General features: G+C 49.6%; 1 protein-coding gene across 1 annotated transcript in view; it reads left to right on the top strand.

Annotated features, from left to right (window-relative positions):
* Window positions 1–21,719, top strand: part of USP22 (ubiquitin specific peptidase 22) — a 56,051-nt gene that overhangs the window by 10,483 nt on the left and 23,849 nt on the right. The window contains exons 2-6 of the mRNA XM_006773951.2: window positions 9,768–9,881; window positions 12,386–12,487; window positions 13,309–13,478; window positions 14,695–14,842; window positions 19,739–19,844. Of these exons, the coding sequence (XP_006774014.2) occupies window positions 9,768–9,881; window positions 12,386–12,487; window positions 13,309–13,478; window positions 14,695–14,842; window positions 19,739–19,844 (640 nt within the window). The remainder of the gene's footprint in view (window positions 1–9,767; window positions 9,882–12,385; window positions 12,488–13,308; window positions 13,479–14,694; window positions 14,843–19,738; window positions 19,845–21,719) is intronic.

The following is a 21,719-nucleotide window of genomic DNA, read 5'->3' on the forward strand; positions in this document are numbered from 1 at the left end:
CCCTTATTGTAAAGCAGGGCTAGTGAAATTTTTTGTGAATGGGTCATATCTATACTAATAAAAGCCTTGGGGGTGATCTGGCCAGCAGGGGAGTAGTTAGGCGTCAATCAGGCCTGCAGGGGAGCTATTAGGGGGCGATCAGGCTGGCAGGCTGAAGCAGTTAGGGGCAATCAGGCAGGCACGCAGGTGAGTGGTTAGGAGACAGCGGTCCAGGATTGTGAAAGGGATGTCCAACTGCCGGTTTAGGCCCGATCCCAGCAGTCGGACATCCTGGGATCAGGCCTAAACCAACAGTCGACATCCCCCAAAGGGTCCGAGATTAGAGAGGGTGCAGGTTGGGCTGAGGGACACCTCCTCCGTGCACGAATTTTGTGTACTGGGCCACCAGTCCTATATAATAAAGGGGTAATATGCAAATTAATCCTCACGCCCTCACAAGATGGCTGCCTACGACCAGGCCAGCAGCAGAGTTAGTGAGGGACAACCACAAACGACTGAATAGTAGGCTGCATGGGGCGACCAGGACGGCTGGGGGGCTGTGATGGGTGACCAGCTTGGTGGGGGGGGGGCAGTTAGGGGCGACCAGGCCAGCAGAGGGGCCATTTGGTGTGACCTGGCCTGCAAGGGGGGCAGTAAGGGGTGATCAGGCCTGCAATGGTGGCAATTTGGATCCACCAGGCCAGCAGGGAGGGGACAATTGGGGATGACCTGGCCAGCAGTGGGGGCCAGTTAGGGTCGATCAGGCTGGCACACAGATGCAGTGAGGGATGATCAGGCCGTCAGGAGGGCGTCATTTAGGGGCGATCAGGCAGGCAGGCAGGTAGGTGATCTATTAGGAGCCAGCGTTCCAGGATTGTGAGAGGGATGACCGCCTGCCAGTTTAGGCCCGTTCCCTGGGATCAGGTCTAAACCGGCAGTTGGACATCCCCCAAGGGGTCTCAGATTGGAGAGGGTGCAGGCTGGGCTGAGGTGATCCCCCTCGCTCCCATGAACGAATTTTGTGCACCGGGCCTCTAGTACATTATAAATATACAGCGAACATCATACTCAATGGGCATAAACTAAAACCATTTTCCCTAAGAACAGAAACAGGACAGGGATGTCCGCTTTCCCCACTCTTATTCAACATAGTACTGGAAGCCCTAGTCACTACTATCAGAAAAGAAGAATAAATAAAAGGCATTTAAATTGGAAAAAAGGAAATAAAATTTCGCTGATGACATGATATTGTACAGAGAAAACCCTAAAGAATCCACCAAAAAACAACTAGACTTAATAAATGAATTTGGCAATTTAGCAGGATACAAAATCAGCACCCCAAAATTGATGGCTTTTTTATACATCAGTAATGAATTCTCAGAAAGAGCAGCTAAACAAACCCATTTACCATTGCAACAAAAAAATTAAGATATTTAGGAATAAATTTAACCGAGGTAAAAGACTTGTACTTGGAAAACTACAGGACTTTGATAGAAGAGATAGAGGAAGCTATAAACAAGTGTTTATAGAGAATATGTGTTCATGGGTTGGTAGAATTAATGTCATTAAAATGTCCACATTACCTAAGGCAATCTACAGATTCAATGCAAACCCTATTAAAATACCACCCTGCCAAGTGTTGCAAGTGGTTGAGCATTGGCCCATGAACCAGGAGGTCACAATTTGATTCCCCATGAGGTACACACTCTCATTGTGGACTCGGTCTCCAGTGTGGGGCATCAGGAGGTAGCTGATCAATGATTCTCATCATTGATGTTTCTATCTCTGTCTTCCCCTCCCTTCATATCTGAAATCAATAAAAATATTGAAAAAGCAAAAGCAACCAACATCATATTTCACAGATCTAGAACATATACTCCAAAAATGTATACGGAACCAAAAAAGACCCTGAATAGCTGCAGCAATCTTGAGAAAAAAGAACAAAATTGGGGGAATCACAAAACCAGGATATCAAGTTATACTACAAAGCCACCATACTGGCACAAGAACGGACATATAGATAAATGGAACAGAATGGAAATTCCAGAAATTGACCCACGCCATTATGCTCAATTAATACTTGACAAAGGAGGCAAGAGTATATACAATGGAGTCAAGATAGTGTCTTCAATAATTAGTGTTGAGAAAACTGGAAAGAAACATGGGGGGAAATGAAACTAGACCATGAACTCATGCCATACAGAAGAATAAACTCAAAATGGACAAAAGACTTAAATGTAAGCCATGAAACCATAAAAATCCTAGAAGAAACTTTTGGGCAGCAAAATCTCAAAACAACTCTCATAGCAGTATGTTTTTGAATACATCTCCTAGGGCAAAGGAAACTAAGGAGAAAATAAACAAATGAGACTACATCAAAATAAAAAGCTTCTGTACAGCAAAAGAAACCATCAACAAAATGAAAGGGAGCCCACTGTATGGGAGAACATATTTGGCAAGGATCCATCTGATAGAGTGTTAATATCCAAAATATATAAGGAACTCATACAACTTAACAAAAGGAAGACAAACAATCCAGTTAAAAAATGGCAAAGGACCTAAATAGACACTTCTCCAAAGTAGACATGCAGATGGCCAAGGGACATATGAAAAAATGCTCAAAGTCACTGATCATCAGAGAGATGCAAATTAGACAATAAGTTACAACCTCACACCTGTCAGAATGGCTACCATCAACAAAATCAACAAATGACAAGTGCTGGCGAGGATGTGAAGAAAAAGGAACCCTAGAGCACTGATTGTGGGAATGCAGACTGGTGCAGCCATTATGAAAAACAATATGGAGTTCCCTCAAGAAATTAAATACTGAACTGCCATTTGACCCAGTGATCCCACTTCTTGGAATCCTTTATATTAAAGAGCTAACCTGCTAATTAGACAGAACAGCAGAATGACCGTCCAGAAAACATTCTGGACAAAGTCAGGGCTGCGAGGGCCAGCCAAGGCAGCCGGGGCTATGAGGGACGAGCCCCTTGCAGGAATTTCATGTATCGGGCTTCTAGTATATCATAAGAAACCTGAAGTACCAATCAGAAAGAATGTATGCACCCCTGTATTCATTGCAGCCCAATTTACAATAGCTAAGACCTGGAAACAGCCCAAGTGCCCATCAGTAGATGAGTGGATAAAAAAAACATGGTACATTTATACCAGATAGTACTATGCAGCAGCAACAAAGAAGAATCTGTTACCCTTTGAGACAGCATGGAGGGACCTGGAGAGTATCATGCTAAGTAAAATAAGTCAATCAGAGAAAGATAAGTATCACATGATCTCACTTATATGTGGGATCTAATGAACAAAGTAAAGATGAATGGAGTGGATCCAGAGACATGGAAGCACATTTATACCAGATAGTACTATGCAGCAGCAACAAAGAAGAATCTGTTACCCTTTGAGACAGCATGGAGGGACCTGGAGAGTATCATGCTAAGTAAAATAAGTCAATCAGAGAAAGATAAGTATCACATGATCTCACTTATATGTGGGATCTAATGAACAAAGTAAAGATGAATGGAGTGGATCCAGAGACATGGAAGCATGGAATAGAGTGCAGAATCTCTTATAAATCAAAGACCTTGTATGCACATGTGTACTCTATAACCCATGGACAGAGACAAGAGGGTGGTGAAGGTTTGGGGCAGGGGTGTGCTGGAGGAGGGGGGTCAATGGGGGGAAAAGGGGAACATATGTAATACTTTCAACAATTATGAAATGAAGGAAAGATCTAGCTCTTTGTTGAGTCCATGATATGGAACGGTTTTTATCTGTGTTAAAGCTAGAAAGTAGTGTTGTGTGTCCAGTTGGCGAAGAGGGAGGGAGCAGACAGGGAGGCGGGAGGTGAAACTGCTGGAGAAGGAAGATGGAGATGGTTGCCCAGACTTAAAGCCTTACATGTGTCTTGGTCTTTCCTGACTTTTCTGAGAGTGAGTTTCATTCTTTCCCTGTGCCTCTCCCTCTTCTGTTCCCACCCATTATACTCTGAGCAACTTCATAGGCTGTTACACTTTGGTTGTCATTTTATGGAAGGTGTTTTACCAAATACTCAAGGGCAATGTAATGGAGCAGCATCATGGAGGAGGAGCAAGGAGCCTCGACCTTGTGTCCAAGCTCTTCAGCCTTCTAGGGAACATCCAATAGTGTAATGTTACTATAAATAAGTTGAGCCCCCGAAACCAGGGGGCCTGGTAGACACAAAGGATACTCAGGAGCCAGTCAGCAAGGCACATATCTTTCCTCCTGCAGGAGGGTGTGCAGGCACATGGTCTGGGAGCACGTTTACACTGAGTGGGCGTCTGCCGGGGCTTTTATTCCTTATGCACGTGATCTGTGCCTCACTCTTGATTGGAAGAGCTTAGGCCCACAGTCTTGCACGATTTACTAAATTAAAGAAAGGTGTTGACCATCGCTGTTCCAAATGGCTGCCCACAGGGGAGCTGCATGTCATGCGAGGCTGCCTAAACTTCCTTCTTTAACAGAAAAGATGATTTGTTTATTCTCACAATCCCCCCCCCCTTTTTTTAATTTAACTTTTTCCTTCAAACTTGGCTAACAGTCTGACTTTCATGCTCTGCAGTATCTAAAAGATTATTTTGCTATTTGGTCAATGCGGTTTCCATTAACCTTTGGATATTACCTCTAATACATGGATGATATAACATCCCATCATTGTAACTCCTAATCAAAGAGGTGACTATGGATACCATCATTCCCTTCCTTTTTCCAAACCATTGCTAAATCGGAGAAAGGATTCTCAGTTTCAGGATTCCCTGCTCACTCGTTAGCTAGAGTTGTTAATCCCTATCGGGCAGTGGTTCTCAGCTGTGGCTGCACATTAGAATCCCGGTGCTCGGAATCTTTTTAAAATCCTGATTTCTGGGCCTCATCCTCCAGAAATTCTGTTTCTTTGTTACTAATGTTGTAGCCCCATCCCATAACAAAGAAACAGAATTTCTGGAGGATGAGGCCCAGAAATCAGGATTTTAAAAAGATTCCCAGGTGATTCTCATGTGCAGCCACGGTGGAGAACCACTGCTGTAGGGCCTTACTGATGGTTCTGTCTGGCTGTGTTGTCAGGGACAAATGTTCAACATACACAAACTCCTCCTTTTTCTTCCAGAATCCTATCCAAGGCCAACGTATTCTCCCATGCCATCCTGCTGGTGGCATCTAATTGTTCAGCTATCCCTTTAACTCATCTTGAGTATAGTTAACACATTGTTTGCGGGTGGTTTTTATCGCGCACTAACAGGTGGCGCGGGCCATTTTTGCTAATTTTTTGTGCAAATGGCAACGTTCAGTAAAATTACGATAACTTTAGTTTACGTATTTATACGTTACCCGCATTCTACCTCTAGTCGATAAAAAGCGTATTAATATGTGTCCCGTGCTCTACTACACTGGTAGAACGTATAAATACGTAAAGCGTGTAAGTACATTTCCCGCATACAATGTGTTAACAAGGCTTTGCTGGTCATCTATGATAACTAATAACTAGTAATATGCTAATTAGACCATATGACTTTCTGGACGAGGCCAGGGCTGTGAGGGGAAGCCCGGGTCCTGGGTGTCAGACGGAAGGCGGTGCTGGCAACCGGGGGAAGGAAAGCCTACTTTTTCACGAAGTTCGTGCATTGGGCCTCTAGTAGTAAGTATAATTAACCCATCCACAATTTACAGTGGACCACCAAACAATACTTATTCTCCCTAGGAGGCAAACTCAGATGAATAATTTTTATCATTTGACCCAGCAAACTCAAAGTTTCAAGTTACATGCCTCCGGGACCTGGGGGTCAACCTTGGATTCTCATTCAAGAACTGCCCACCATCATGGAAGCATTAACCTTGTTGCCCAAACAATGGAGTCCCACCTTAGTCCCCATTTCTTGCTTCCCCACGCCTGTAATCCCTACTTCCCCATGACTAACCGAGTTCCCTAAAATATAGCAAGCAAGCAAAGTAACTCATTAACCAAAATTACATTACACATACACAGACAGAAACCACACTAGCTATGAATTTCTGGTGGCTGACACCCTAAGAGGGAGAGCAGGAAGAGTCCCCAAGATTAAGAATTCTTGGCAGCTGCTGAGACATTCCTGCCATCTCTGCCACATGTTCATCCTTGCCACAGTAGCTGGGCTCCCCCAAAGCAGGACGTGCCCGATCTTTAAACAAATTAAACCCAACAACAAAGAGACACAAAACATCAACAGAAACACTTATACAGGCATGACCCACAGACACCACAGAATGCCCTGTATAAAAAAACCACTGAAGCAGAGCAATATCTCCTGTCCCTGGTTTGGGTGCTGCCCTTCCCCAGAACCTCAGCATTCTTTCAGTCGACTGTTTGGGGAATACATTCTATTCCCTAGACGTATAATTTTTGGTTCCTATTCTCGGAAAGTCCTTTATGACTATGTGCTCAACCCTCCCATATTGGAGATTTCTTGCATTCCTAGAGATTCACTTCGTCCCTCTCTGGCTGCTTCCCTTGTGGGAGAACAGAACCCGCAGATAAGATCTCCGAATTTGCTTCATGTCCAAGACACATCGCAGTCACATACACCCAACTTCTGAGGATACTCAGGCACCAAAGTAGTACTCAGTCCAATTCCCCACCTTGGCTCATGCATGGGCCTACCTGATTGCCGCAGTTCTTGCTTGGGCCCTTCTCATGTTGCTGGCTGACTCTCATCCGAGCTCATAGTGGCCCAGGGGTAATAGCTGTCCCTCCTCACCGAGGCTACCGCAACTTGGCAGTGGGGCGCACCTCCTCAGGAGAGGGGTCCAATGCCCCCCTGTTGTGACCAATGGAATCCTGCATGAGCCCCCAAAATCAGGGGCCCTGGTAGAACTGAAAGGACACTGGGAGCCAGGTAGCAAGGCAGATGTCTCCTCGTGCAGGATTGGTGCATGCACAGGCGGGAGCATGCAGGCTGAGCGCGTCTGCTTGGGCTTTTGTGCCTGATGCACGTGACCTGCCCCTCACTTTTGATTGGAGCTCAGGCTCCCCGTCTTGTGCGATTGGCTAATTTAAAGGGAGGGGTTGACCTTTGCCGTTTCACAATGGCGCCCCCCAGGGAGCTGCCTGTCACACGAGTCTGCCTACATTCCCTTCTTGGACAGAAAAGGTTGTTTATTCTCATAATGGGACAGTGAGGAAGTTTGGGGTTCATCCATGTTGTCTCGTGTCAGTACAGTCAAAACTCGTTTGTCGATCGTTTTCCATCTCGAATAATTCTTGACCAAGTTGTTCATAGATAAAATGTCTCCAGTTGTTGAACCAAACTTCTGTTTTCTACCTGACCTCAGCGTGACAAAAAGCATCTCAGGCAACCAACAGGAGAGAATGCTTTTGTTTTCGGGAGATCAACCATGAGCACAACTTTAAATCATAAGGAGGCCGTCAAGATGCTGATGTTCCTGAGGGTGTGAAAGAAACTGTGACCACAGGCCGCCGAAGGGGTAGGAACGCTGCTGTTGACATGGATAAAGGAAAAGCAGCCGAAAGCGTTAGCCAGGGACAGCCTAGCAGAGACGTGATGCATAAACAAGCAAGGGTGCTGCATCTGACGGAGAGACAGCCGGCGGTGCTGACAGTGACTCACCAGGGCTCCTAGGGGTGGCTCCATACATGTAAGAAAAGCAGTGTTTATAGATTGAACTGTATGTTAACATTGAACTGTATATAAATAAGGTTAAAAGGGAATCATTTGGGGGTCAGGAATGGGTTCATCCCATTTACATTAGATAAAATTGAATTACGTTAGGTAAAGAGGGTTACATTAGATAAAAAATGAATAGATGAAAATTAATTACATAAGATAAAAGATGAATTCCAGTACATAAAAGGTGGTTCAGTTTTCGATCATATAGCTTCTCTAACAGCCTCCGGAATGAATGAAGTTGGAGAACTGAGGTTCCACCATCATTCCTTTGTATGGCTGAAGCAGATTCCTTCGTACGCCTGTTGTGGAGCTTTACCACAGTCTGTTTATTCGTCCATTGAGAGACGTTGGGTTGGTTCTTATGAACAGTGCCACGATAACCCATCGTGTAGAAGCTGCTGTGTGCACGGATGTCTTCCTCTCTGGGAGTGCCTGCAAGTGACAGGGTGTGGAGGAGAGCCAGGCCTCTCATATTCACAATCTGCAGATGGTGTTCCGTCCTGTAGGGGTCGCTCCCCTTTCTTAGTGTGTCTTTGATGCACAGAGTTCAGTTTGGATGAAGCCCAGTTTATCCTTTTCCCTGTGGTGCCCGTGCTCGTGGTGTTCGATATGTCGGTCCATAAAGACTTGCTCCTGTGTCTCTCAGGCTAATGAACTAGCTCTTGTGTTTAGGTCACAGGTCCAGTTTGAGTGGGTGTTTGTGGGTCGGGTGAGGGTCCAGCCTCACTGTGGCCTGTGGAGACCTCGTTGTTCCAGCACCGTAGGTTGAGAAGCCTGTCCTGCCCACTGTTGATCCGTCCACGTTGGTTTCCGCGGTGATGAGCTGTTGATGTGGAAAGCGCCTCAAAGAAGGACTCCCTTGGAGCATGCGAGCACACACTGAGCAGTGGCACCCTCTCCCAGGCTGTCTGCTTGGCGTATTTTTCATAGAATGCCTTTGCTTTCTGAAAACGTTTATTCTCCTTGTTTAGCTTGTTCCATGCGGGACTGTGCTGTTAGCCTGTGGTGACAAGGGCACTGGCTGAGCGCTCGGACTTGCAGGGAGTGTCGGAGTCTCACTGTTGGAGAGGGTAAAGAGGAGGCGTGGGGCTCCTGTCCTGCTAGGTGTGTTGTAATGGGCCCGTTTCAGAGGACCTGGCAGGCCTGCCAGTGCTGCTGAGCTGAGTCGTGGTCACGGGAGACGGACTGGGAAGAGCTGCGATTCACTAGGATGTGGCTGTGCACCAGGACGTGCCGCCGGTGCACATGCGCTGATCAGTTACCATACAGGACTGGGAGGTGTCCGTGCTGTCGCTGCCCCATAATACCAGAGGGGGACAGGCTCGGGGGGCAGTAATTTATCAAAGAACATAACTACCAGTGCAGAGCTCTAATGACCAGTTACTCTGAATTTGTGCTGTTCCCTCCATGCTATTGCCTCTCAAATCTCTAAGAATGCTTGTCGGCTCCAAGCCAGAATAATTCCTTTAAATTGTTGAATTGAGATTCATTCAATTCAATTGTCCATTGCTCAAAGGGCTTCATCTTATTTGTCTCTATAATGAGCTAATTTGGAATCCGCTGTCTTCCTATTTTACAGAGATTGGGAAAGTGCACAGGACCCACTCGAGGTGGGTAACAGGCAGCTCTGGTCAAGAAGTCAGCACTGTTTGGTCAGAGGGTAACTGCTCTCCTCAAAATAAGAGCAGGAAACAATCCCTGCATTCCTTTTTGTAATAGGACCGGGATTCCAGATGTAGGAAAACATGGTTACTGCATGCCAGGGCAAGAATTCTGATTTAAAACGCAGTGAGAGTTTCCCTTGTTTTAAATGTTACTCTTTCAGATACTTGACTATTGGGTTCTTTTTAAACTATGGATGTGGCACCTCAGCCTGTGGGGAGTGTCCCGAGGAGAGAGGCCCGCGTCGTCTGGGTGGGACATGCCTTCTGAAGTGGGCGGAGGGAGACCTTTGCAGTGACAGGGCTTTGCGACTGGAGAGAGGGAAATGCTGCCCACAGCCCGTGCCTGAAGCCCTGGGTATCTGATACGTGTTCTGAAGCATTACCTTTGATCTTTCATTCCTTTGTCTCTCGTTCTTCCTTGTCTTTTCAGCCATAGAACTGATGTATGGAGGCATCTACTGCTTCCTGTGCCAGGACTACATCTATGACAAGGACATGGAGACCATCGCCAAGGAGGAGCAGCGGAAAGCTTGGAAACTGCAAGGTGGGTCTCGCCCCGGTTTCCCTGCCCCCCCAGCTTCCCTGCATTCCTCACGCCCATCAGGGTGAAGCTCACCAAGAGGAAGACCAGTTATCTAGGGAGGGCCTGTGTAGGGAGGCAGGGCAGGTAGGGTAGCAGCTGGAGTTTTGCTATTTGTTGGAAAGACAACACCCTGTCCCTTTCCCCCACAGACAGCTGTGCCTCCCTCCTGCAGGCAGCTCCCTCCTACAGGCCCCGCGGAGGCAACCTGGGCTGCAGGCTGCCCTCAGTGCAGAGGACCATCAGTCTCACAGCCTCCCAGAGCTGTCCTTGCCCTGGGCCCCCAGGGCCTGTGACTGTTGGGGGGCTCTGCTGGGCTTGAGAGAAAATGTGCACCCACACTTAGTTCTCCCATCTGCAGCACGGTCACAGGGACAGCAGCGGGTCCCCATGAGCAGTCTGCCTCCCTCTCCAAGATTCCAGAGAGGGGCTCGCCTCAGTGATATTAAACGTGTATGTGCCTGGGCTGCCCCTGGAGGAGAGGATAGGCCCTTCCTGGGCCCCAGGGACAGAGCCGTTGGGAACACCTCTCATCCTACTCAGCATTTTGAACACTCCAGAACCGGATGGTTCCTGCTCCTGAACGTAAAAACCACCAACTGTGCCCTGAAGAAGTCTTTCGGGGATTGACATGTTAAGGCATCAAACTGCAGAGGGATGCGCCGGAAAACTCTCTTAAACTCGTCTTCAATAAAAGAGCACATAGACTGCGGGGAGTGCGAAGGGGTGATGAGAGTAAGAGACTTCCTAGCCGGCCTGCAGGTCTTCCCTGGGTGATGCATGCGGAGTGGACGGGAAGTTGAGACTAAACGGGCTCATTGTAGCGAAGGATTTGGGGAAGAGAGGATGTTTTATTACCATGAGAACTTGGGCCAGCCAGGGCAGGGCCTTCTCTTCAGGTAAGTAAACTTCCGGGCCCAGTGGCCTCCCTTCAGGCATGCTGCTCCTCCACCTCACCAATGCAGGAAGCACAGGACAGAACGCTCTAGATACAGTTCAGACATAGGAGTCCTGCAAGTATTTTCCTCCAGCTTGCTCCAGGCAAAATAGATGTGTATATTTTTATCTTATTTAATGCAACATTCTGTAAAATGTTAACTTATTTATGAAATGGTTAAGAATTTGGAAAATTAATACTTATTTCATGTCAGTCTGTGTTCTAATAAAACAAAAATAGACAGCTCTGGCCAAAAATGTAGGTACCTGGCTTCTTTCAGGAGGGCGGACTGCTTTCTGATTAAGTTATTATAGAATCTCTTTTAAAACTTAACTGTTTGGGTTATGTTTAATCTCTGTTAGCAGAATTAAGATTGCCAGATGGAAAATGTAATAATCCACCACTTCCACAGCACCCTCTGTGCAGGGCCTTGCGGCTACTGCCATTGTGGGCTTCTGTCTGCGTGGCTTCCACCCACATGCACGTCTTCGTCGGGCATAGAAGCAGGGACACACACAAGCGAGTGCACCCATTTTCTGAATTGTTCAGGCATTTCTTTTTGGTCACTCTGATTCCCCCCTTTATTAGTTTTCATTTCCAGTGTGTGCTGGTGCTGTTAGGACAGCGGTGGAGCGTGCCCCCATGTGGCTGGGAGCTTGTCTCAGCCAGCAGCCCGCCCGTGTTTACGGAGAGAGCATAGCCACATCGGCTCACAGAACTGGCCTGGTGCTCTGCTTTACAAACAGCCCCGTTTTTGAGAAAGGAAGCACAGACACGGTGTGATCAGAATTCCTTGTGTCTAACAGATTTTCTCTGGAGAAAGACTGTAACTGCAGCTTCCTGCTCTTTCCCCTTGGAAGTGGAGTAGCATTGCCCGGGGTCTGAGGGGCTGTTTCTCTGTGCAGAGCACTGACCACAGGGCCACGGTCTGCACGTGCGGAGCAAACCAGTCCTCCGCAGGCCTCGCTGCAGGACCCTCAGTCCGCCAGGTGCTGTCCTGTCGGTCACTGTGCAGGCGTTTAGGGGCACGGAGCAAGTGCCTGTGTAGACATGGGGTGTGGTAGGTGAGATGCGACACTTACTAGCATTTACAGGTTTGTCTTCGGTTTAAATCTTTAAAGAGTACATCTCAACAAGATATATTTTTCAAAATATATTTTTAAAAATCCATGTTCTATCAGTTTTGCTCATTGGCTGGAGAATCCCTCATCTAAACTGCTGTGCACTCCCCGGGCGCTGAGGCTGTGGGCTCTGCTCAGGGGTGAGGCTGGGGAAGGCCCCGGCATTGGAGCTGGACTGCTTTCATGGGGGCGTTGCTTTCCTTGCAGGAAGCAGCTCATTCACGGCACAGCCTCTGAGGAACTCCTTCGTGTGGTTCAGCCTGTTGCAGCCAAACAGGCTTTATCCTTAGAGTATGGCTGACCCTCTTTGAAATATCTTTGAAGCCTGACAATGGTACATCACCGCCATGTGCCCCTAAGCACACTCGTTTCAGATTCAACTCAGGGCGCCGGGCCTGTCTCCTCTGTAGGTGTGGGAGAGAAGTTTTCAACATGGGAACCCAGCAAGCGGGAGCTCGAGCTGCTGAAGCACAACCCCAAACGGCGGAAGATCACCTCCAACTGCACCATAGGTGGGTGGCAGTGCTGGCGCGGGTCTGAGGTTACTCCCAGTTAGGCTTCTTGCTGAGGGTTAACATTATTGTAAAAAATGGTTTCATAGCACAGTGCCCTGTGCCCTGCCCTGAATCACTCATTCTCCCATTCTCTCACCAGCCACCTCGTGAGCTCCTGGAGCAGGCTTGGGGTGCGGGGATGGGGAGAACAGTTGCTACCCCTGAAAGTCCCCATTGCAAAGGCTCAGGTGTACTCTCACCAGGTTGAGGCTGTGTACAGTGATATGTGTGAATTTTCCTCTGGGTTTCCTAACAGTTGAAGAAATAGAAGCTTTTTTAAAAGCTATTTTTGTTGTTAGAGAGGCTCCATTCTGACTTGTCTTGTTGCCTGAACATCTTTAGGCCCTAGCCGATTTGGCTCAGTATATGGAGCATCAGCCTGCAGACTGAAGGGTCCCAGGTTCGATTCTGGTCAAGGGCACATGCCTGGGTTGCAGGCGCGATCCTCAGTAGCGGGCGTGTATGAGGCAGCCTATCAATGATGCTCTCATCATTGTGATGTTTCTTTCCCTCTCCCTTCCTCTCTGAAATCAATAAATAAAAGACTATCTTAGGTAACTTTGTCAAAAACAACGGCTAAAGTGGGGGCCAAGGGTTGGGGAGTGATGGTGACGAACATTCCTCAGTATAGTTTACATAAAAGTGGCATAAAAATAATTAAATTTCTTCCTGGATGGGTGAGTAAAGGGAAGTGGACACGTGAATGTGAAGGAGCTTGTGGTACCTGGGGTCAGTCCTGCAGGCCAGAGCCCTGTCACCGCCTCCTGTCTGCCCCCCAGGGCTGCGAGGGCTGATCAACCTGGGCAACACCTGCTTCATGAACTGCATCGTGCAGGCGCTCACGCACACGCCACTGCTGCGCGACTTCTTCCTCTCAGACCGGCACCGCTGCGAGATGCAGAGCCCCAGCTCCTGCCTGGTGTGCGAGATGTCCTCCCTCTTCCAGGAGGTGAGCTGCACGTGCACAGAGCGCTCCTGAAACCACGTGGTTTTTTCTTTCCCTGAAGAAAACCGGTTGCCTGCAATAGGATAAAGGAAGCCGTGTTCATTGTGTAAGGCTTACATCTTTCCAAAAAGAATCATTAGATAGGAGACGATTGACCATTAGCACGAAGGTGACTTAGAGAATGAGAGGAGGCTGATACTGGTCCACGAGTACTGACCCCTCCCTGTCGTCTGCCACCTGGTGTGCAGTCAGGTGTGTGGACATGTGTGCATCACTTCCTTGCCCTGCCTCAGGAGCATGGATGTCTCCTGTTGCAGGGCATTCTGAGTGCAGCATCCTGACTGTCCTCTCACCAGCCTCTGCTCCCGGGTTGGATCATGGGCGACACTCATTCTGTGCTGTCCATGTCTGTCCCTGACCAGCATTGGTGGTGTGCCCGCCCTAGCACCTTGGGTGGACCATTGGCACTCAGGTTGGCAACCTCAGCAAAGCCTCTCAGAGCTAAAGCAGCGCAGGCACCCAACTACAGAATGGACTGCTGCCCAACCCACAGGGTGCTGGGATGGTCTACCTGGGCTCCGGGTGTCTCACACAGGAGCCTGCAGACGGCCTGGTCTGTTTGTTGATTGCCTTTGATGGCAGTGTTGCCGTGCCCGCTCTCCCACATCCTGGGCACGGCTGCTTTTATGCTGCATCAGAGGAGGTGGGGCTAGTGGACAATTGCTGCCGAGACCACCTGGCCTGCAAAGCTGGAGCCATTGGCCATCTGGCCTGTTTCCCTCATGCCCACAGTGAGCCAGTGGCTGCTGGGATCACAGCAGTGAGCACACTGAATGAATTCGTTGGGCCCACACAGGAGGAAGATGGGTTTAAGTGAGAAACGATTGGGTGGGTGTGTCACCTTTAGGTGTGGGTTTCAGCGTTTTCCCTGGGCACTTTGGTTGTTCCATTCAAATAGGATCGGGCTCATTAAGGTACATTTTTGAAGCAGCAGAATTCACCTGTTAGTGTATAGATCTGTTTCTCTTGACAGACATGTCGTAACTCAACACCTAGGCTTATCGGAAACGATATCCAGGCTCAGGAAGTCCAGGAAGTGGACATTCCAGGCAGCTGTTAAGTGTTTTCATGTGTGTGTGTGTGTATGTGTATGCGCGCGTGCGCGCGTATGCATAGTGCAGCACTTGTTCCTGACGAGTGGTTTGTTTCCTCTGTGCAGTTTTACTCGGGGCACCGCTCCCCCCACATCCCATACAAGCTGCTGCACCTGGTGTGGACGCACGCCCGGCACCTGGCAGGATACGAGCAGCAGGACGCACACGAGTTCCTCATAGCCGCCCTGGATGTGCTGCACCGGCACTGCAAAGGTGGGGTGGGAGTGGGTGGGAGGCACTGCAAAGGTGGGGTCCATGGGAGGTGGGGAGGCACTGCAAAGGTGGGGTTGGGGGTGGGTGGGAGGCACTGCAAAGGTGGGGCCCACGCCTGTACATGAGGGTGGGCAGAGGCACTGCAATGGTGGGGTCCACGGGGCGGGGGGTGGAGGTACTACAAAGGTGGGGCCTGCGTCTACTCACGGGGTGGGGGTGGTGGAGGGCAAGTGTGCACTTCTGCACAATGGGGTGCAGCCCACATGTTCAAATTGGATTTGCTTCCCCAATAGGAAAAACTGCAATTACCTTAAAGAGGTTCTTTATAGTTTTTTTTCTCAAGAGGAGCAATAGTTTTCAGTGTTGTCTTCCGACCCTCCTGGGGGTAGAGCAGCATAACCGGTGATCCTTGGCAGCCTGTGCCGGTCAACAGTGAGCTCCTGTCCCTTTCTCCCCCCCATCTCCCTGTCCCTCTCTTCCGGCCCCTCTCTCCCCACCCCTCTCTCCCTGTCCCTCTGCCTTGAGTCCTTGGCTGACAGGTCCGTGCCTCACACTCCCACCCCCCATCTGCAACTGCTGCAGCTCCTCAGCCAGCAGCTTCACATGGGCTCTCAGCCCAGCTTAGCCATAGAGTCCTCTCCCCTGTGGGGCTTCCAGGAAGACCAGCGTTGCTCTAAAGCCATAGAGAGCTGTGCACACGGCACTGCACCTGCATCTGCCAGGACCTCCCTGGTCCTGAGTCAGGCTCATTTCCCTTCAGGGACTTTCCTTCTAGGTCACCAGTTCTCAACCTGTGGGTCGCAACCCCTTTGGGGGTTGAACGACCCTTTCACAGGGGTCGCCTAAGACCATTGGAAAACACATATATAATTACATATTGTTTTTGTGATTAATTACTATGCTTTAATTGTGTTCAATTTGTAACAATGAAATTAGGGGTCACCACAACATGAGGAACTGTATTAAAGAGTCGTGGCATTAGGAAGGTTGAGAACCACTGTTAGGTCTTGCTTAGGGGCTCACTGGAACATGTAGGGTTCTCAGATACATGTGGTTCTAGGGGAGGGGCAGCCGGCAGCAGCTCCTAGGGCTGGAGGCAGGAGATGAGGCCTGAGTAACACACCAAGGGGAGTTCCTCCCCCTGCCCTGCTCCCTGTGTGGGTTGCCCGGTGCAGCCCCAGCTGAAGTGGACTGACAAGTCCCATCTGGGAGCCCCTGAAGCACACAGTTCACCTCCTGTGTGGTGGGCCTGGATGAGGGCAGTGGAGTTTGGTTCCTAAGGGTTCCTGGTGGTGCTGCTGGTTCAGCTGACTCTCAGCTGTGACCGACATGTGCTGAGGGCACAAGCTGCCCATGACCTGTGGCCTCTGGGCTGGGGTAGCTCGTGGCAGGGGACCTCTTACTGGCCAGCTTTCTCTCGTTAGTACATGGTGTCCTTTAAGAACAAGCCTGCTTTTCTAGGTTACTTGGTGGAACAGCCTTCATGCTCCCCTCAGGCTCTGGGTCTGGGCTGTTCAGACGCCCTGTGGATCTGAGGCTCCAGCTCAGACAGCGCATTGGGGTCAACTGCCCTGGCTCTGGGCTGGAGCTCTTTTCACTTAAGATTTTTTCTCTTAAAAGCATATGTATTATCCTTTTAACATTTGCCCAGGAACCAAGTAGAAGTTGCTTAGGAGCGTAGGTGAGGTTTGGTTTCCCAGCATAATGCACAGCTGCTGTGCAGGCAGACCAGCCCGTGAAGGAGCCCCGCTCGGGGGCTGCGACAGTGCAGAGGAGAGTGCTGGAACATGCACAGCTGTTCAGTGTTCATGTGACGAAAAAGACCTCCTTCTGACAGGATTCCTCTGAAAGGCCTGGGGAGCCGCGTGAGGCTCACTCAGAAGCCAGGCCACCTGAGTTCCGAGCTTATGGAGGCTGCTGGCTCACAGTCGTGGGGCGGCTGGGGCCTGAGGCACCCCCACCTGCTTTACGTTGCTCTTTTACAGGGTTGGGACCTCAAGTAAGTTTCAGCTCCTTTTCCTTTGCATGTATATATTTTCTGCTTCCTAATGTTCTGTTCCATGCATTTGAGGTCCTTGTGGATGGCATTTCCTCCCGATCTCTCCAGGCAGCTGTGTCAGAAGGCCATGGCGCCCTTTACATTCCTTGTGACAATTCACCTTTTCTGTGTGATATCTCCAGGGGGACACATGTGCTAGTCCTGTTGTCCAGTGGAATGAAAGTCATATAGAAGATGTAGGATATCTAATCTGATAAAAGAGAAACATGCAAATTAGCCATACCTCCACTGCACCCACAAGCCACGCCTATCAGCCATGCCCACCAGCCAATCAGGAGCAGATATGCAAATTAACCCAACTAAGATAGTGGCAGCCATGGAGCTGGAGTGAGCAGGAGGCTTGTGTTGCCCCAGTGATGGAGGAAGCCAAGCTTCCCTCCTGCCCTGCCAGCCCTGAGCTCCACTCAAGGCTACAAAGTTTCAATTATAGAAAACAAATAAATCCCAGATACCTGCTTCCAGCCCATGGCTGTGGTCAGCCTGAAAAACGGCCATCAGCCCCTCACCCAGACTGACCAGGCGCACCCCAAAAGGGACCACCCCACTGTGAAGTGGGTGTGGCCAGCCTGAAAATGGCCCTCAGCCATTCACCCAGGCTGGCCAGGCACTCCAGTAGGGACCTCCACCCTGAAGGGGGGTGTGGCCAGCCTGAAAACTTCCATCAGCCCCTCACCCAGGCTGGCCACACCAACACAGGGCAAACCAGCAGCCGCCACCCATGCACCAGACCTCTATCCTATGTAGTAAAAGGGTAATATGCAAACTGACCCTAACAGCAGAACAACTGGGAATGACTGGTCACTATGACACACACTGACCACCAGGGGGCAGATGCTCAATGCAGGAGCTGTCCCTGGTGGTCAGTGCGCTCCCACAGGGGGAGCTCTGCTCCGCTATAGGCCAGGCTGACGGCTGCCAGCATAGCAGTGATGGCAGGAGCCTCTCCCACCTCCTCAGCAGCGCTAAGTATGTCCGACTGCAGCCTAGGCCTGCTCCCCGCTGGCAAGTGGACATGCCCCGAGGGCTCCCAGGCTGCCAGAGGGATTTCTGACTGCCAGCTTAAGCCCGATCCCCCTGGGAGCGGGCCTAAACCAGCAGGTGGTCATCCCCCGAGGGGTCCCAGACTGTGAGAGGGCACAGGCCGGGCTGAGAGACCCCTCCAAGTGCACAAATTTTTGTGCACCAGGCCTCTAGTATGTTAATATGTACTATAGTTAACCATATAAGTTTTACATTTGTATATCTACACCAGTGATTCCCAAAGTGGGCGCTGCCGCCCCCTGGTGGGCGCTGCAGCGATCCAGGGGGGCAGTGATAGCCACAGGTGCATTTGTTTTAACTTTTTTTGTATTACCTTTCTATTCTGAGTTCAATAAATAGTTTCATAATTTCAAACTTCAATGTTTCTAATTTACACCTTTCTTTACTATATTTTACGAAAAAGGTAGAAACATTAATACATATATCTTTCTGTTTAATTGCTATTAAAATTTAAAAAAAATTAATTTCCAGGGGGCGCTGAGTAATATTTTTTCTGGAAAGGGGGCGGTAGGCCAAATAAGTTTGGGAATCACTGATCTACACAAATATGTACAGGGTGGGGCAAAGTAGGTTTGCAGTTTGTTTGGAAAATAATACAGTAATTAATAAATCATACAAGAATAAACCGTGTAGCCCAGCTGGTCTAGCTCAATGGATTGAGCATTTGACCAAGAGGTCACTGGTTCTCCCTGGCCAGTTTGGCTCAGTGGATAGAATGTCGACCTGTGGACCAAAGGGTCCTGGGTTCGATTCTGGTCAAGGGAAGGTATGTTGGTTGCAGGCTTCTCCCCGGCCTGGGCCCTTTTTAGGGCTCGTGCAAGGAGGCAACCAATCAATGTCTTTCTCTCTGTCTTTCCTTCTCTCTTCCACTTCCCCTTAAAGATCAATGGGAAAATATCCTCCAGTGAGGATTAGCAAAAAAGGAGTGGGAGCGAGTTCGCGGGTTCTATTCTGGTCAGGGCACATGCCTGGATTTCAGGCTCGATGCACAGGGCGGGCCATAAAGGAGGCAGTTGATCGATGTTTCTCTCTCATTATTGTTTCTTTCTAGAAAAAAATCAATAAAAATAAACTTAAAAAACATTTGCAAAGAGCACTAGTTTAAAAAAAGAATAACCTGTCGCACACACACAGCTGTAATTTGCCCACCCTATATACACTTCACCCTTGAACATGGGGGTGCCAACTGCCTGTGCAGTTGGAATTCTGAGTATAATCTAAGTCGGCCCTCAACGTTCTCAGATGTCCACCCTCAGCTGACCCTTGAGCAGCGTGGGTTTGAACTGTGCATGTGAGTGGGCCTGGGCAGTTCAAGCCCATGCTGCTCCAGGCTCCCTGCAGACACCCTGGCATTGCCCTGGAGAGGGTGGGAATTGTGCTTGTACAACTGGCTGGAGCAGAGCTGACCTGCAGCTCCCGGCATTGGGGACCCCTGAGGAACACTGGGCGGGAGTCCTGCAGGGACGGTCCCGGAAGCAAGGCCCCTTCCTAGGCGTGTTCCCCACAGTGTGTCAGGCCGCTCGCTAGGAAGTACACACTTAGTCCTCTGTCCGTGGGAAAGGAGCCAGTCACTCTCCCGATACTGGGCATTTGGTTCCCATATCAGCTCAGCTTCCAGCTTCCTGGCCATGCCCGTCTTTGAATGTTAAGCATCTTCACCTGCCCTTCACCTCAGGCTTCATAACGCCTCTGTGCTCGAATGGCCTTGTCCCTTGGTCTGTGGCTTTTGGAAACTTGGTGGCTTTGGGGGCCGGGGGGGCACAGGTGTGAATCACAGAGCTGCAATCTTTCCCCAGGTGATGACAATGGGAAGAAGGCCAGCAACCCCAACCACTGCAACTGCATCATAGACCAGATCTTCACGGGGGGGCTGCAGTCCGACGTCACCTGCCAGGTCTGCCAGTAAGTGGAGGCTTCCCAGGGTCCTGCGCATCTTGGGTCCTCCCAGGCCCTGCTCGCCGTCCCACACTGTGGGCCCTGGTTCTTTCGGGAAACTGACTTCACTGGATGTTGCTTATCACCATGATGGTCCGTTTCCAACCTGCAGACTGTGGTGTTCTGAGAAGTTCTCAGAGTCTTTGGATTCTTGAGCATAAAGTGTTGTCAAGGCCCTGGCCCTCCTGGCTGTGTCTACAGCACCGCCAGATGGGAGACGGGGTGCGTTTTATTTCGGCTGCCACTGGCACATGGGTGATAATACAGCTCCAGTGGTGAACGCACCAGGAATTAGCAGGTCCCCTGACTGTGCAGGCCGTCAGGGCAGGGTCCCAGGCTGTGGGCTGTGGTGTGGGCCTCTGCACTGTGCACACGGAGCAGGTGAGCTGTAGGCTGCCCCCCACCCCCCACCCCTGCTTTCTTCAGGGCCTTGGAACCAGGAGCCAGGTAAAGGGCCCCTCAGAGACAGACATATGTGCTCTTGAGTGTGTCACCCTGAAGTACTTCCTGGTTTGCTTTCCCATTTTCTCCCAAGTAGTGTCCCTAAATCCTTCCTTCATGGGTTTTGGTTCTGTGCTTAGAGCTCAAAGCTTTTATTTCTAGGAGGAGAGTGCATTGGTGATGAGGTTAGAAAAACGCTTTCCTTCACCTTCAGTGCACTCCCATGGTTTTTATTTCTCTTCAGCTTTTTTTTTATTTTTATTGTTTGTTAATCTTTACCTGAGTATATTTTTTCCATTGATTTTTAGAGAGAGTGGAAAGGAGGGAGGGAGAGAGGAAGAGGGAGAGAGAAACATACATGTGAGAGGCACCTTGATTGGTTGCCTCCCACATGCACCCCAACCTGGGCCGGGCACTGAACCTGCAACCCAGGAACGTGCCCTTGACCAGGAATCGACCCACAACACAACCCTTATGCTCTAACCATTTAGGCATACCAGCCAGGGCTCACTTCAACTTTTTAAAAAAGCCTGGTCATGCTCCAGTAAAATTTAAAAACCTGTAATGGGTTACTACTTGCAGTTTGTATAGGATAGAAGAGATTGGCAAGGAGTCAGTTTTGCCTGTTAAGAGTTACAGATGCAGTTTACTGTTAAGTAGCATCTGTATCATGGGCCATCACTCCCAGCAGTTGGGGCTCAGGCTTTACTATTTGGCCCTCTACTATTGAAATCCATCAGCAGGAGACTGTCAGAGTAGATCCTGTTTACATTTCTGTATTCATTTTCTCAATCTGTGAATTTCCTGTTTGTATATCTTATAAAATAAAAGGCTAGGCGAGTGACTGGTCGCTATGACATGCACTGACCACCAGGGGGCAGACGCTCAATGCAGGAACTGTCCCCTGGTGTCAGTGCACTCCCACAGAGGGAGCGCTGCTCAGCCAGAAGCCAGGCTCACAGCTGCCAAGCGCAGTGACGATGGTGGGAGCCTCTCCTGCCTCCAAGGCAGTGCTAAGGGCAGTGAGCCGGACATCCCCCGAGGGGTCCTGGACTGCGAGAGGGCACAGGCCAGGCTGAGGCTGCCCCCCCACTGGGGATGGGGTGGGATAGTAGCCGACGTACAGACGTCCCACAATACAAAGCTAGATGGACGATATCTACTCACCTTGCAAAAATGTGACAAACCAGTAGGAGTCACTGGGCACCAATTGAATCCATTTGCATGTTGGCATACCGGTTCATGTGGCTAGGGCCTTAACAACACTTTACGCTCAAGATCCAAAGACTTTGAGAACTTCTCAGAACACCACAGTCTGCAGGTTGGAAATGGACCATCATGGTGATAAGCAAATGGGAAAGGAAACCAGGAAGTACTTCAGAGTGACACACTCCTCTGCCC

Source organism: Myotis davidii, unplaced genomic scaffold (assembly GCF_000327345.1).
Source record: "Myotis davidii unplaced genomic scaffold, ASM32734v1 scaffold207, whole genome shotgun sequence".
NCBI classification, from domain to species: domain Eukaryota; kingdom Metazoa; phylum Chordata; class Mammalia; order Chiroptera; family Vespertilionidae; genus Myotis; species Myotis davidii.